The following is a 12,539-nucleotide window of genomic DNA, read 5'->3' as shown; positions in this document are numbered from 1 at the left end:
GGGCAAAGGCGCGGAAGAAGAGGCTTTACTGCTGCTTTGTGGACTTCCGCAAGGCCTTTGACACAGTCCCACGCGAGAGACTCTTCCAGCGCCTTCACAGCATTGGGGTACCAACAGAGATGATTTGGGCCATATATGCTCTATATGAGAGGGTGACGGGTCGGGTTCGTTGCCCAGGCGGTTTTTCAGAGACCATTGCTAGCACCATTGGTGTTAAGCAAGGATGCCCACTCTCCCCGACACTCTTTGGGCTATACATCGACGAGATCTCCGACTACATACTGCGAGCAGGGGGAGAGGGGAGCGACTTGGCAGGTACTCCGGTCCACATCATGTTATATGCTGATGATATTGTGTTGATTTCAGAGTCACCCGAGGGCTTGCAACGCCATCTTGAGGCCTTGGACGAATTCAGCACACACAGGGGGTTGACTGTGAACCTTGGCAAAACCAAGGTTATGATCTTTCACACATCCAATGCAGTGAGGAGCGCCGCCACCTTCACAGCAGCAGGAGGACAGGTTGATGTAGTCACCTCCTATGTCTACCTTGGCATCACATTCACCAGCCTACCAGGACCCTTCACTATGAGGCAGGCTGCTGTTGACAGGCTCACCCGAGGATATGCAGCTCTGGCCATGCTAGAGCGGAGGTGCCACCAGGCACACTTTCAGGAGCCCCGCACGAAGGGGTGGCTTTTCGACACCTTAGTCACCCCGGCCTTGATGTACTCGGCGGCAGTATGGGCACCAGGATTGACAGCTGACCAGTGGACACAACTTGAGAGACCACAGGTATATATGATCTCACGCTTGCTCCGCAGCAAGAAGACAGTGCCACACGACATTATTAGAGCCGAGCTCGCCACACCACCTATGGTTGTAGAGGCACTATTCCAGACAGTTTGCTTCATCCAGAGGATGAGAGAGCTACCTCCTGACAGACTTACCCGTAGAGCATTTGAGGCAGCTATACAGCTATCAGAGAGTGGGCATGAGAGAGCATGGTACTCACAGGTCAGAGCATGGTTTGAGGGACACGGTCTTGACATGGAGAGCCTACCACCATTCCAGTACGACCCCCACTCACCATATGTTCACCTCTCTCGCGGTGAGAGGAACTTGGTATTGAGACAGGATCTGTGGCAGCTATACACTAGGAGAGTCTGGGAGGCACCTAGCTTGGGGACGAGGATGTCAGATTACAGAGACCAGTTTCTCACCATATTGTCTGGGGGGTTCATACAGAGACCACGCTACATGGACACATATATGCCACATAGCTCACGGGTGGCGATTGGTCAGCTGAGAGTGGCTTCACACAGGTTAGAGATTGAGATCGGGAGACATACTGGTGTTCCCAGGGGGGAGCGAATCTGCAGAGCCTGCACAGAGGAGGTGGAGAGTGAGGAGCACTTTGTATGTAGATGCAGAGCATACACTGAGATCAGAGGCAGGTATGAGGCCCTATTTAGAGGACAGCCCACTCTCCGAGAGATCATGGAATCTCAAGATCAGAGACAGCTCGGACGTTTCTTACTAGAGATACAGAGCCATCGGGACACACTACTACAGCCACACACAGCTACACAGACAGAGGGGAGACAGTCGCAGCTCACAGACTTCTTTCAGAGGATTTCCGCCCCCCCCTCACCAGACACTCAGAGGGGAGTGACACTCCCACAGGCGGAGGTGAACCGAGCTAGACGACGACCACGAGTCACAGGCTACAGGGGCGCGAGCTCCCACCACCGACAGATCGAGGAGATCCGAGCCCGGGAGCGCCGTGCCACTGAGGAGCGAGTGGCTCAGATGAGGGCTGACCCGACAGCTTTCATCCGGGTAGCCTTGGCACCAGACCCACCCATGTACCACATCTTACACCCCCCCATTAGTACAGGATGGAGCTAGATAGCCTGATGCATTCTCATGATTGTACTACCTTGAGCATACAGACATGCATATACCCCTAGAGATAGAGCTCCATCCCTCCTCAGATACTCCACTACCTACATTCAGCTCAGTTTTGTATCAATTTTGTTTCATTTGTCTTTCCGATAGACGGATGACATACACACAATGTACATTTGATTTGTCTCATAGGCCGATTTCGGCCTGACATAGACGTTAAAAATCTTTCTTTCTTTCTTTCTTTTCTCTCAGTTCAGTTGTTACTGAAGTGTTAAAAGTCTGTTCAATCTGTTCTTTTCTATTGGCATGTGGTGCCCGTCTTGTGACGGTAGTTCCTTGTGGTCTGATGAGCTTCGACATTCGTCGTCGTTGGGATTATTTCTTTACCTACGACTTTACTCGGTTTCTTGGCGACCCCTCACTAGACCTTGAGGCAGCCTGCTTCAGAGTTCATGTACTGTTCCTTGCAGCTAGGGGATAGAGGCCTTTGGGCTCAGCGGTTGGCTTCTCTTTTCCCCTATGCGATAGGGACCAGGCTGAGTGGACTCTAGACTCAGTGTTGGAGTGGCTGCAGACACAGGCTCTAGAGTTCTCTCACCACATGGGAGACCTAGGGGTTACAAACTTGGTTCAGACTGTGGCCGTTGGCCAAGTTTTCTGTAACACCTCCCGACTCAGCAGGATGTAGACACATTGTGGTTCACTTCTTTGCTTACATGCAAAGCCTGCCATGTTATGTACACATACATGAGGACTATTGGACAGAGGAGGTTGCTTTGCTCACGGCTCGTTCTACTTGGGCTTTGGCTAGATACTTTGCAGTCATGCCTATCTCGGGGACGCTCGGATGCGGATTACTCCCCATCCAAGCCTGCCTCGAGATAGCACGGTTAGCTGCTGCTGCAGCATCAGTTCTCTCTCGCTCCCCATGAAGATCGTCTCATGGAACGTGCAGGGATTAGGTGGGCCCCAGTTTTGGCGTCACCGACTGCGTCAGGAGCTTCAACGATGCCTTGTGGGAGGAGAGATTGACCTTCTTATGCTACAGGAGCATCATCTCTGTGAGAGCTGCATTAGACGTTGTGGACAGCTTTTGTATGGACGATATGAGACTTTTTGGTCAGCTGCATTTGGACTTGGAGGCATCCAAGGAGGGGTATGTATGACTATTGCGGATTCTTTGTAGCAGGCCATTGTGGGAAGAGGGATTATTGTGCCAAGTAGGGCTCAGTGGATCACTTTGCAGGTTCAGGGTTGCCTCGTGAGCTTCTTGAACATCTATGTGCCCAATGTGGCGAATGTACGTGCAGAGTTTTGGTCTCAGATTGTTGAGTCTCTGCCACAGGCAAAGCAATGGTGCATTGGGGGTGAATTCAACATGTTGGAGGACCCCTCTGACAAGATTGGAGGTAGTCATGCTACTGTGCATGGAGTTGAGTTGGCAGCTTGGGAGAGGTTTTGTATGACTCTGCGGGTTTCAGATGTGTGGCAGCATTCTAGCTTTGTGAGGCCCCCAGACAGCCTGGCCTTCTCTCGTTCGGACCGCAGAGTGGGAGGAGTGAATCTATCTCTGATAGATCGCTTCTACACCAGTGACCACTTTTGTGACTTGGGTGGTCAGTTTGCATTCTGGCTGGGACTTCCTTTTTGGAACATGGACGAATGATCCTCACAATGACAGATAGGCAGAGGAGGGGGAGCTCGATGCTACGCATCCTTGAGAGGGTCTTGCTGGACTTTGCGCTCAGAGAGCGAGTGGTGGCTTTGGACGGAGAGCTTAGACATGCAGGATTCTCCTGTTGAGAGAGTGGCCTCAGGACTTGCTCAGCTTAGTCGACTCTTTCTTCAAGAGTCTTCGGCTCGCCTGGCTGCAGCGAGAGAGGAGCAGCAGCGTCTCCAACGGGGCATTGCTTCGTTCCAGAGGATGCAAGAGTAGCATCTAGACAGCCCTTGGTTGGAGGAGCAGTTGCAGTAGGCTCGCCAAGAGCTCGCAAGCATAGAGGAGAGGCGCCATTAGTTTGCTTTCCATCGACAGGCATCTCAGTGGACCCAGGTGGGTAACAGTTGACAGGCGCCTTCTTTGAGGCAGTGAGACCCCAACATACACATACCAAAGTCAGCCAGTTGAGGAGGTTCGACAGGTAAGTTGTTTCAGAGCCAAAGGACATGCGTGCAGTTGCTACTGACTTTTACCGTGATTTACTGTCTGCAGAGCCTCAGTCAGAGCATCAAGATGCATGCAGAGAGCAGGTGCGGGCACAGATGCCTTGTCTTATGACTGAGGAGATGCGCCAAAGGATTGAGTTGCCTCTTCAGCTAGAGGAGCTACACGCGGCCCTTACAGCACTTCCCCGTGGTAGCTGTTCAGATGAGGATGGTTTGACCCCCAGCTTTTTCTTGGAGTACTAGGACTTGCTTGGCTCAGATCTCTGCAGCGCTTTTCAGTACATCCTGCACACAGGAGAGATGCCTGACAACATGAGTGAGGGCCTGATTTACCTCATTCCGAAGGAGGGTGGCTCATGGGATGAGATTCGACAATGGCGGCCCATCACCATCCTCAACTCATCCTACAAAATTCTTGCCAAGGCTCTGAGTTTGAGGATTCAGCCACTTCTAGAGAGCATTATACATGGGACACAGACAGGTTTTGTCAAGGAGCGTAGTGTGGAAGGCTTTTGCCCTTGCGCAGCTCCGTGGTGAGGATCTAGTGATACTGCTTCTCGATTTGAGAAGGCCTACAATAGAGTTGACTGGGACTTTTTGGAGGGCACTCTACGCAGGATGGGTTTCTGAGATGCTTGGATTAGAGGTGTGTCAGCTCTGTACAGACGGGCACACAATCAGGTACTTTTGTCAGGAGGTAGAGGTGATCGTTTCATGCTCACACGTTTGGTCAGACAGGGCTGCCCTCTTGACCTTCCTCTTTCTGTTCTATGATGAGGCGATGAGCAGGTTTTTGGTTTACGTGGCTTAGCGCTCCCTATTCAGGGAGATGAGCTACTGGATGCTGAGTTTGCAGACGACTCAGCCTTGTACTTGGATGGCCAGGAGGCCAACCTTCACAGGTGTGAGCAGGCTCTTGAGACCTTTTGTTGTGCATCAGGCGCACTGATCAATTGGAGAAAGACAGTGGCTTTCTTGGTTGGTAGTGCTTCTACGCCTGATTGGATGCCAGGTGAGGGTTTCAGATGGATTCCCCCAGGGATTGCAGTTCGATACTTGGGCTGTCAGGTTGGCTTGGACTTGTCTCCTGAGCAGCAGATTGCTCCCCTCCTCCTGTCCATCAGGAGGAAGTTGTTATATTGGAGCTCCGCACGACTTTCTCTGGCAGACAGAGTTGTAGTGGCCAACCAGATGTTGTTGGCTACTATGTGGTACATCACTTCTTGTTGGATCTTTTCGAGTTCCTGCATCCGCCAGGTAGATAGGAACTTCCTTTGGTCAGGGCACGACACTCAGATAGCCCGGGCCAAAGTGGCCTGGCAGGTCATCACTCTACCTTGTTCTCAGGGGGAGTTGGGGATCATAGACCCAGCACAACAGAGCAGAGCCCTTCTTGGGAAGTTTGTTGTCAGAGGACTGCTTCTAGGGGAGGAGCCCTGGAAGGAGTTTTGCTTCAGCGACTAAGAGCTAGAGTGCCTCAGGCTGGAGGCCCTTGGAGACCTTCCACCATATGGATTTTCACAGAGATGCGCAGAGTTGGCCTGAGTAGGAGACTAGAAGACCGTTTTTCTGTGAGCCTTCTTCGATCTTGGGAGTAGCTGCGGAGAGGCTTGGAGCAGCACCAGCCTACTTGCAGAGAGGAGTGCCTGAGACAGCCCCTTGTTTGGAATCCCATAGTCAGCACTCAGAGAGGCCAGTTGGTTGGTAGTAGGCCTCATGTTTCCCGGGGTCCCATGGCAGAGGCACGCACTTTAGGTGACTGGCTACAATTCTCAGGTTTGTCAAAGGAGCTTCAGAGCATCCAACTACAGGCATGAGAGGGGTGCAGAGCATGTGTCAGGACATCTCAGAGGTAGTACCATCTGCGTGGCTCACACCTCTCGAGTCAGCAGCACCCAGATGGATGGGGGCCTTCACGCGACTGGAGGTTCTCATCTCAGTTCGGGCTTGCTCAGAGACTGTACCCTCCCTGTTTTTCGAGCTACAGGGTGGGGGACGCTTACACGGAGTTTCAGTAGAGGCCCGACAAGTGGCAGAGTGCTGTTCTCAAAGGATCCGAGTTGTGGGCATTTGCAGGAGGACTTGTATCATAGATCCTGACCCAACAGCTCTTGAGACTGGCCATTGGAGGCTGTGGGCTTGGGAGAGCTACCCACTGGCATGAGTGCAGTGGGATCCTGGAGAGTGGTTTTGGAGGGACCCTTTCTCCTCAGCCGACCATCCAGGTGTCCCTTTCTGTCAGTACACTGTTTGGCTGGGACGTCACATACTGGCAGCACAGAGAGAGGCTCGTCCTTCTGCACCACCTCATTGGCAGGAGGAGGGTCTCACAGCTGAGTTCTTGTCAGCTTTTTGGGAGAGGTTGTGGGACTCCAGATAGCCAAGGCGAGCCACTTTGTTCCGGTGGCTGGTTGCACACCGAGCCACATCAGTTGGGAGCTGGCTTGTACATAGTGGTCTCTCGACAGCATATGCAGCTTGCGACCATCTTGTGGAGAGTCAGCGCCACTGTTAGCAGATTTGGCTTCGTGTTCTTTGGCTGATGCTAGCTCTTTCCACAGCTCGGTAGTACATTTGTGGGGCAGTGGCTTGGTCCACTCTCACGGGCCCAACACTTTAGTTTGAGCTATCCTCCACCAGCAGGATGATAGTGATGCAGGGGGGTTATTCTACACTCCAGCCTGCTACAGGGCTTACTCCATAGGAGTGGTGCAGTGAGAGAGAGGAGTGTTGGGAGCTCATTTGCGGCCTGACACTCTGGTTCATCTGGCGGGCCCACTGCTTCCGCATCTTTGAGGCTCGCCCTGTACCACCGGCAGAGACAGTTCGGGATCTTTGGCTAGAGCTAAACCATACTCTCAGAGGACAGTTTGGGAGACTCCAAGGCAGCTCCGACCGCATGAGGGAGCGTAGAGAGGCTTTTTTTTTTACTATGGCGCCCTGGGCCTTTCTTCACCATGGTCCAGGGTGTGCTCAAATGGCACTACCGTCCACCTGTGTGGCTTTTCCTCCTCCCATTTCTTGATTTAGCCTCATTGTACATATGCTGTTTTTTTCATTGGGAGAGTCTCCCTTCATGATTGTTGTAGCCCAATCTTGTAGAGGTGGTTGTAGCCCTATGGGCAGTTTCATTAACTAATAGAAGGATCTTTTTGTCAAAAAAAATAAATTTGCGAACTCACAAGCTTTATGTCAACCCAAAACAGAGTGAATTCTTTTTGCAGGAGATAGGGTATCTTGGACACATCATCCGAGAAAGTGTAAGGACGATGGATCCTGCTCTAAAATCTCTCAAACAAATGAGAATTTTGTCACAACTCGATAGAAAAGAACTTGTATCATTTTACTGATAAAAAATATATACTTATTTTCTTTTTAGAGCTAAAGATAGCTAGAGTAGTGCATTGCGATCACACCGATTGTGTCATAGGTTATACTCCATCCACATAGCAAATTAAAAACAAAGATAGCGCACACTTCCACCTAGATAACCTTACAAGGCGCTGGTGACTTGAAAACTCTTGCATATCGGGGTCAAACTCGCACATAGAAAGGACTAACGCCTTAGAGTGTGTGTGGTTGAAAAGGAAATTACAGTCACTAAGATGACATGATCTTGAAATATAATTCAATATGCATACATGGGCTGATTGTGTGAAATGCTTTCCTACAGCACCATATGTGCTGAAATAGGATGGCACCGCGTGCTAATTGAAAGAACAGACTGGAACAAACTTTTAGCCTCCCAAAAACTCTACAAATGAAAAGCAGTACTTCTAAAAGCTTCAGGTTCAAAAGCAGTGCCCAGAGGGTGTCCATACAATGCTGCCACATTAGTAGGAATTTCTGTGAATTGCAGGCAGGTCCGTACAGCATTGCCACGTTATCAGTTTTTGCGCAAGTTGGGTGTGTGAGTATAATCTACTTTATTTAGGGTTTAGGCCCCTAGGCCAGGATCTGCAAGTTGTTTTAAAGTTAGAATTTTAATCCTAACCCGAGTAAAGGGTTTTAGGCCCCTTGGCCGGCTTCAGTATGTTGATTAAGTCTTCTTATTCTTCTTCTGTTAGGGTTTAGGCCCCTTGGCTGTCAAGGATTGCCATGTCACCAGATTGTGACACCACATTGCTGCTCGTTGTTGCACCATAACCATTCTATCAATTGTTGTGGAACTGCCCTAAGGGCATTGCAAGTCAAGTGGGCAAGGTCTACAAAGAATCACTTATCTTGGCTAATGCTCAGCCACACAAGGGGCTGCGAAGAGCTGCCCTATGGTTCACTATAGCCACCCATCTCATGCTACTCAATACTGATAAAGGGCACTACATTGGAGTTGGCTACTACTGCGTAAACCTACATACCCTAGACATCGTAGACCACCTTTTGTGCTGCTGTAGCACTGCCCCTAATGGCTTTGTACATCTGCCCCAACAAGGGCTCTCCCCAAGGCTGGCCATAGGTCAGACTGGTGCTACCTCAATCAGCCATCAAATGGCTGTCTTCAGCAAAGAAAGTATCCCCCAGGGCTGAAAAAAACTTACTGGATGGCCGGATTCCTCCCTTGGTCTGTCATTGTATCAAGAACACGGCCTCCTGGATGATGAAATGACCCAAGCACCATGGCTAGATGCGTGAATAACCATTTGGTCCAGATTATGGCAAAAGAGACTCAATGGCACGCTCTCGTATCAAACTATCATTACCAATCTTGGCAAAGCAGAGAGGGATGTTAACATGACCAAGGGGCATAGTTACCGGGGAACGCCCCCTAGCCCCCGTTCCGGCGTTCCGGGGGGGCAGTTCCCTTCCCGAACGTTCCGAAACGTCCCGAAACGTTTGACGTTCCGGGTGGCAAGTGCAAACCGGAACGGCCGTTCCGGAACGTTCCGAACGCCCCCAAAACGTTCCGGAATGCCCCTGGAACGGCCAACGGCTACAAACAAATTTGGCAAAAATTGAAAAAATTGAAGTAAATGTTTGGGCTTCTTTTTGAAGTGTGCAAGGCCTCAAGGACTCATAAAATGCACCCCCCTCCCCCTTTCTCTCCACAAGCTAATCCTCAAGGCTCAAGCTCTCTCCCTCTCACACTCTCAAGATCTCTCCCTCTCAAGACTCACTCTCTCAAGGCTCAAGGCTTTAAGCCTTCAAGCTCTCTTCCTCTCCCTCCCACTCTCTCAAATCTCTCCCTCTCCCTCTCACTCTCTCTCGTCTCTCCCTCTCTCTCTCTCTCTCTCTCTCTCTCTCTCACACACACACACACACACACACACACACACACACACACACACACATCATCTAGTCATAGCAAGATTGAATGGTCTTCAAAACGAGTTTTTTGTGAGTATTAGAGTCAAAGCACTCTAATACTCCTTGTATTTAAACACAAGAAGCTAAAAAATGCACTATTTGGGTGTTTTTTATACCTCCCATTCCGCGCCGTTCACGTTCCGAACCCCTAGCCGTTCCCCCGTTCCGCGGGGATCCCGTCGCCGTTCCCGTTCCGCGTTCCGGGTAACTATGCCAAGGGGTCCCTCAAAGGTGAAGCTCCAACCGACATCTGACTCCTGCAACATCACCACCACACACAAGAACCTATGAAATTAAGACATACCATAGACTCTCACCACTGGCTTGCATGTGCCCCCTTGCCAACTTCTACTGCAGGAGTGTCCCATGCCACCCTATTCGGGCGTGCAGTGGGCTTGTCAAGCTTGACCATCGGTTCCATGAGCTCTAGTGGTTTTGTGCAGGTCACCATGCCACATGAAGAGCAGGAAGTTGCTATGATACCAATGTTAGTGCTTCCCATATGCAAAGATGACACGACACAAGCCAAACGCACACACAAAACAGCATATGGGATAGATGTTATGATACCAATGTTAGTGCTTCCCATATGCAAAGATGACACGACACAAGCCAAACGCGCACACAAAACAGCATATGGGATAGATGTCTAACTCGCCTCCCCGAAATAGAACAGAACTGCCTCACTCTCAAGCTTGGGAGCCTACAGCTATTTTGGCCTAGTGCGTCCCATACCACCATCCTATACCCTAGCTTGGGTGACCGGGCAAGCACTGCCAATGATCCATAGACTAAGTGTGGTGATCACAAGATAGCTCACAAATGAGCCCAGGGTTATACTTATAGGATTCCTTAACCGTCCCTTCAACTAAGGGTGTGTTCACATAAGGAGCCAGGGCATAGGGCATGGTAACTACACATTGTAGATGCTTTCTGACAGTTCCCTACGTGGGAATTGATAGCACAAGTTTCTTCTGATGCATATATGTTGCTTTTAGCAACAGCAGCTATAAAAGTGTGGCCAGCGTCACATTCTAACCCAAATTTTGAGAGTAGTCTCTTTGAGCAAAAAGCTATTGTAATGAGTTTTTCTTTGACATCTACATTGTAAACATATACCACTAGGGGTGTCTACCTAAGGGACCAATGCATCTCATAAGGAAACTCCGCCTCTCTCGTCTCTTGCAGGCGTGCGTTGGGCGAACCGCCTATATTTGAAGGGCCAGCTGGTTTCAGTTACCAAGCTACAGGTGCAATACCTTGCACAATTTTTCTATAGCACGATGAAGCCTTGATACAAAACTTTGTGGATAGACCAGATTACATTGGAAACTCTCTCAATAGTATGTATCAATGTGGTGAGACTAGAATTATATCTCAGTAGCAAGTATCAATGTGGCTAGAATAGACAACCACTATTGTATCTCTCTCTTTCTTAGTGGAAGTGAAACCGGCCTGTTCAATCCAAAAAGGGCGGTAGACTTTACTTTAAACCTTGATTTAGCTTTCACCCATTATTAGTCGTCTATTTTACCTGTACTTTCAAGACACAACAAAGGGGAGAGGGATACAGGCTGCTAGATTGCACCTGTATGAGTAGACAGACACCAGATTGGCCCCTAACTTAGGCGCCCCTTTCGGTATTTCTTTATTGTTCAAAAGAGGGAATAAACGCTGTGGTTCCTACAAGCTGCCCCGCACAAACTCGGCTGAATTTCCACTGTTCCAGCCCGATTTCGGCAGCATAACTGTACTAGAACCCTTCACGGTCAGTATTCCCACGCATTGACCGACTTTCCCGACGCATACGGGCACTTTGCAAAACCTGGCGAGAATCTGCAGCACGCTGAATTCTCTGTTTTCAGCCCTGAAAATGCGCCAGATCACCTGTACAGCGGTCCCCTTGCGTCCCCGAACCTCCTGGGGGTATTAGGGTCCGTTTAGGGCCAAAACCCTAAACCTGCAAAAATACACAGCAGGCTGTAATTCACTGTTTCGGGCTCCGTTTCGCATGCCGGTCGCATCTCTAGCAAGTCCTCGAGCTCCCGCACCTGTAGGGCTACTTGCCCTTTGAATCGGACGAGATTTCTGGCGTGAAACCTCTCCGAATTCACCTGTACCTGCGGGGGGATTAGCCGCTAGCTAATCCAGTACCTGTGCAAGAGGCTCTTGCCTCGGCAATCGCGCATGAACCCACACAACTGTACATTGGTCAAATGAAGAGCCCACTAGAGGGGCATAACATACTGCCAAAGGGGAGAGAGAGGGCAGTGCGTAGCGTGCAGGGCATCACTCCTGGCACCGCACTGTGCATAAGAGGGAAAGCAAGCACTCCATAGCTCTTAACCTGTGACAGAGAGTTGCAAAAATGAGCCTCCCAACTATAAATCACGTTTTTGCCTTCTCTATAAGTAGTAAACTGGCCTCAAAGTGCCAAGTGTCACTCATTTGTGCATTTTCCCGCTTTAGACCCTCGGGTCTAAAAATATCTCACCTGTAGCCTCTGTTGACTTGGCCACAGAGTAACAAAATGATCCCCATGTCAAACTGCACGTAATGACGCGAAGACATTTTCAGGTCCCAAAATAGCAGTTTCCTAAATTTTAGGAGATGCTGCCATTGTATCTTTCTAGGTCATCCGACCCTCTTTGTACACTGCGGCCACATCCAAAACTGAAATGTAGCCTCTGTAGCAAAGGATTCCACTTTGGCTAGTCAATGACCCCACTTGGCTAACCATAGTCCTTGTCCAACCTTAGTGCTCTCTTGCCCTCAGGCCTGAAACTCCCTCTCGACAGTTCCACACTAGCTATGCAATGCAGGGCAGTTAGATTTCCCGAGGGGTGTTTCCAAAAAGTGAAAGTAAATAGATAATAAGAAAGAAATCAACAAAAAGGATAGATAGTAGTCACACACTGGTGACATACCCCCCTCTTGAAATCTCAAACGTCCTCGTTTGCATCTATGTCGTACAAGCTCCTAGTCAACATTGATGTATTCAACACCTGTCGACACATGTACGACACATACATGCTCATTGTCAACCCTGGTGTATTCAACACCTCGTCGACTCATGTATTGCCTGCGTGTGAACCGTGTCCCAATGACATAGTGGTAGCTTCGCACTCTGCCATTGCTTTGAGTCACTAACTTTCCAAT

General features: G+C 49.9%; 1 protein-coding gene across 1 annotated transcript in view; it reads right to left on the bottom strand.

The window, feature by feature from the left end:
• LOC147453744 (gamma aminobutyrate transaminase 1, mitochondrial-like) overlaps positions 1–12,539 on the bottom strand; it is a 90,000-nt gene that overhangs the window by 19,555 nt on the left and 57,906 nt on the right. Inside the window, exon 5 of the mRNA XM_086515841.1 lies at positions 9,497–9,637. Coding sequence (XP_086371967.1) covers positions 9,497–9,637 — 141 coding nt within the window. The remainder of the gene's footprint in view (positions 1–9,496; positions 9,638–12,539) is intronic.

The sequence above is a fragment of the Adiantum capillus-veneris genome, chromosome 7 (genome assembly GCF_014529385.1).
Source record: "Adiantum capillus-veneris isolate H3 chromosome 7, ASM1452938v2, whole genome shotgun sequence".
Taxonomy (NCBI): Eukaryota; Viridiplantae; Streptophyta; class Polypodiopsida; order Polypodiales; family Pteridaceae; genus Adiantum; species Adiantum capillus-veneris.
The sequence above is the reverse complement of the archived record's forward strand: the minus strand, read 5'-3'. Positions and strand labels throughout refer to the sequence as shown.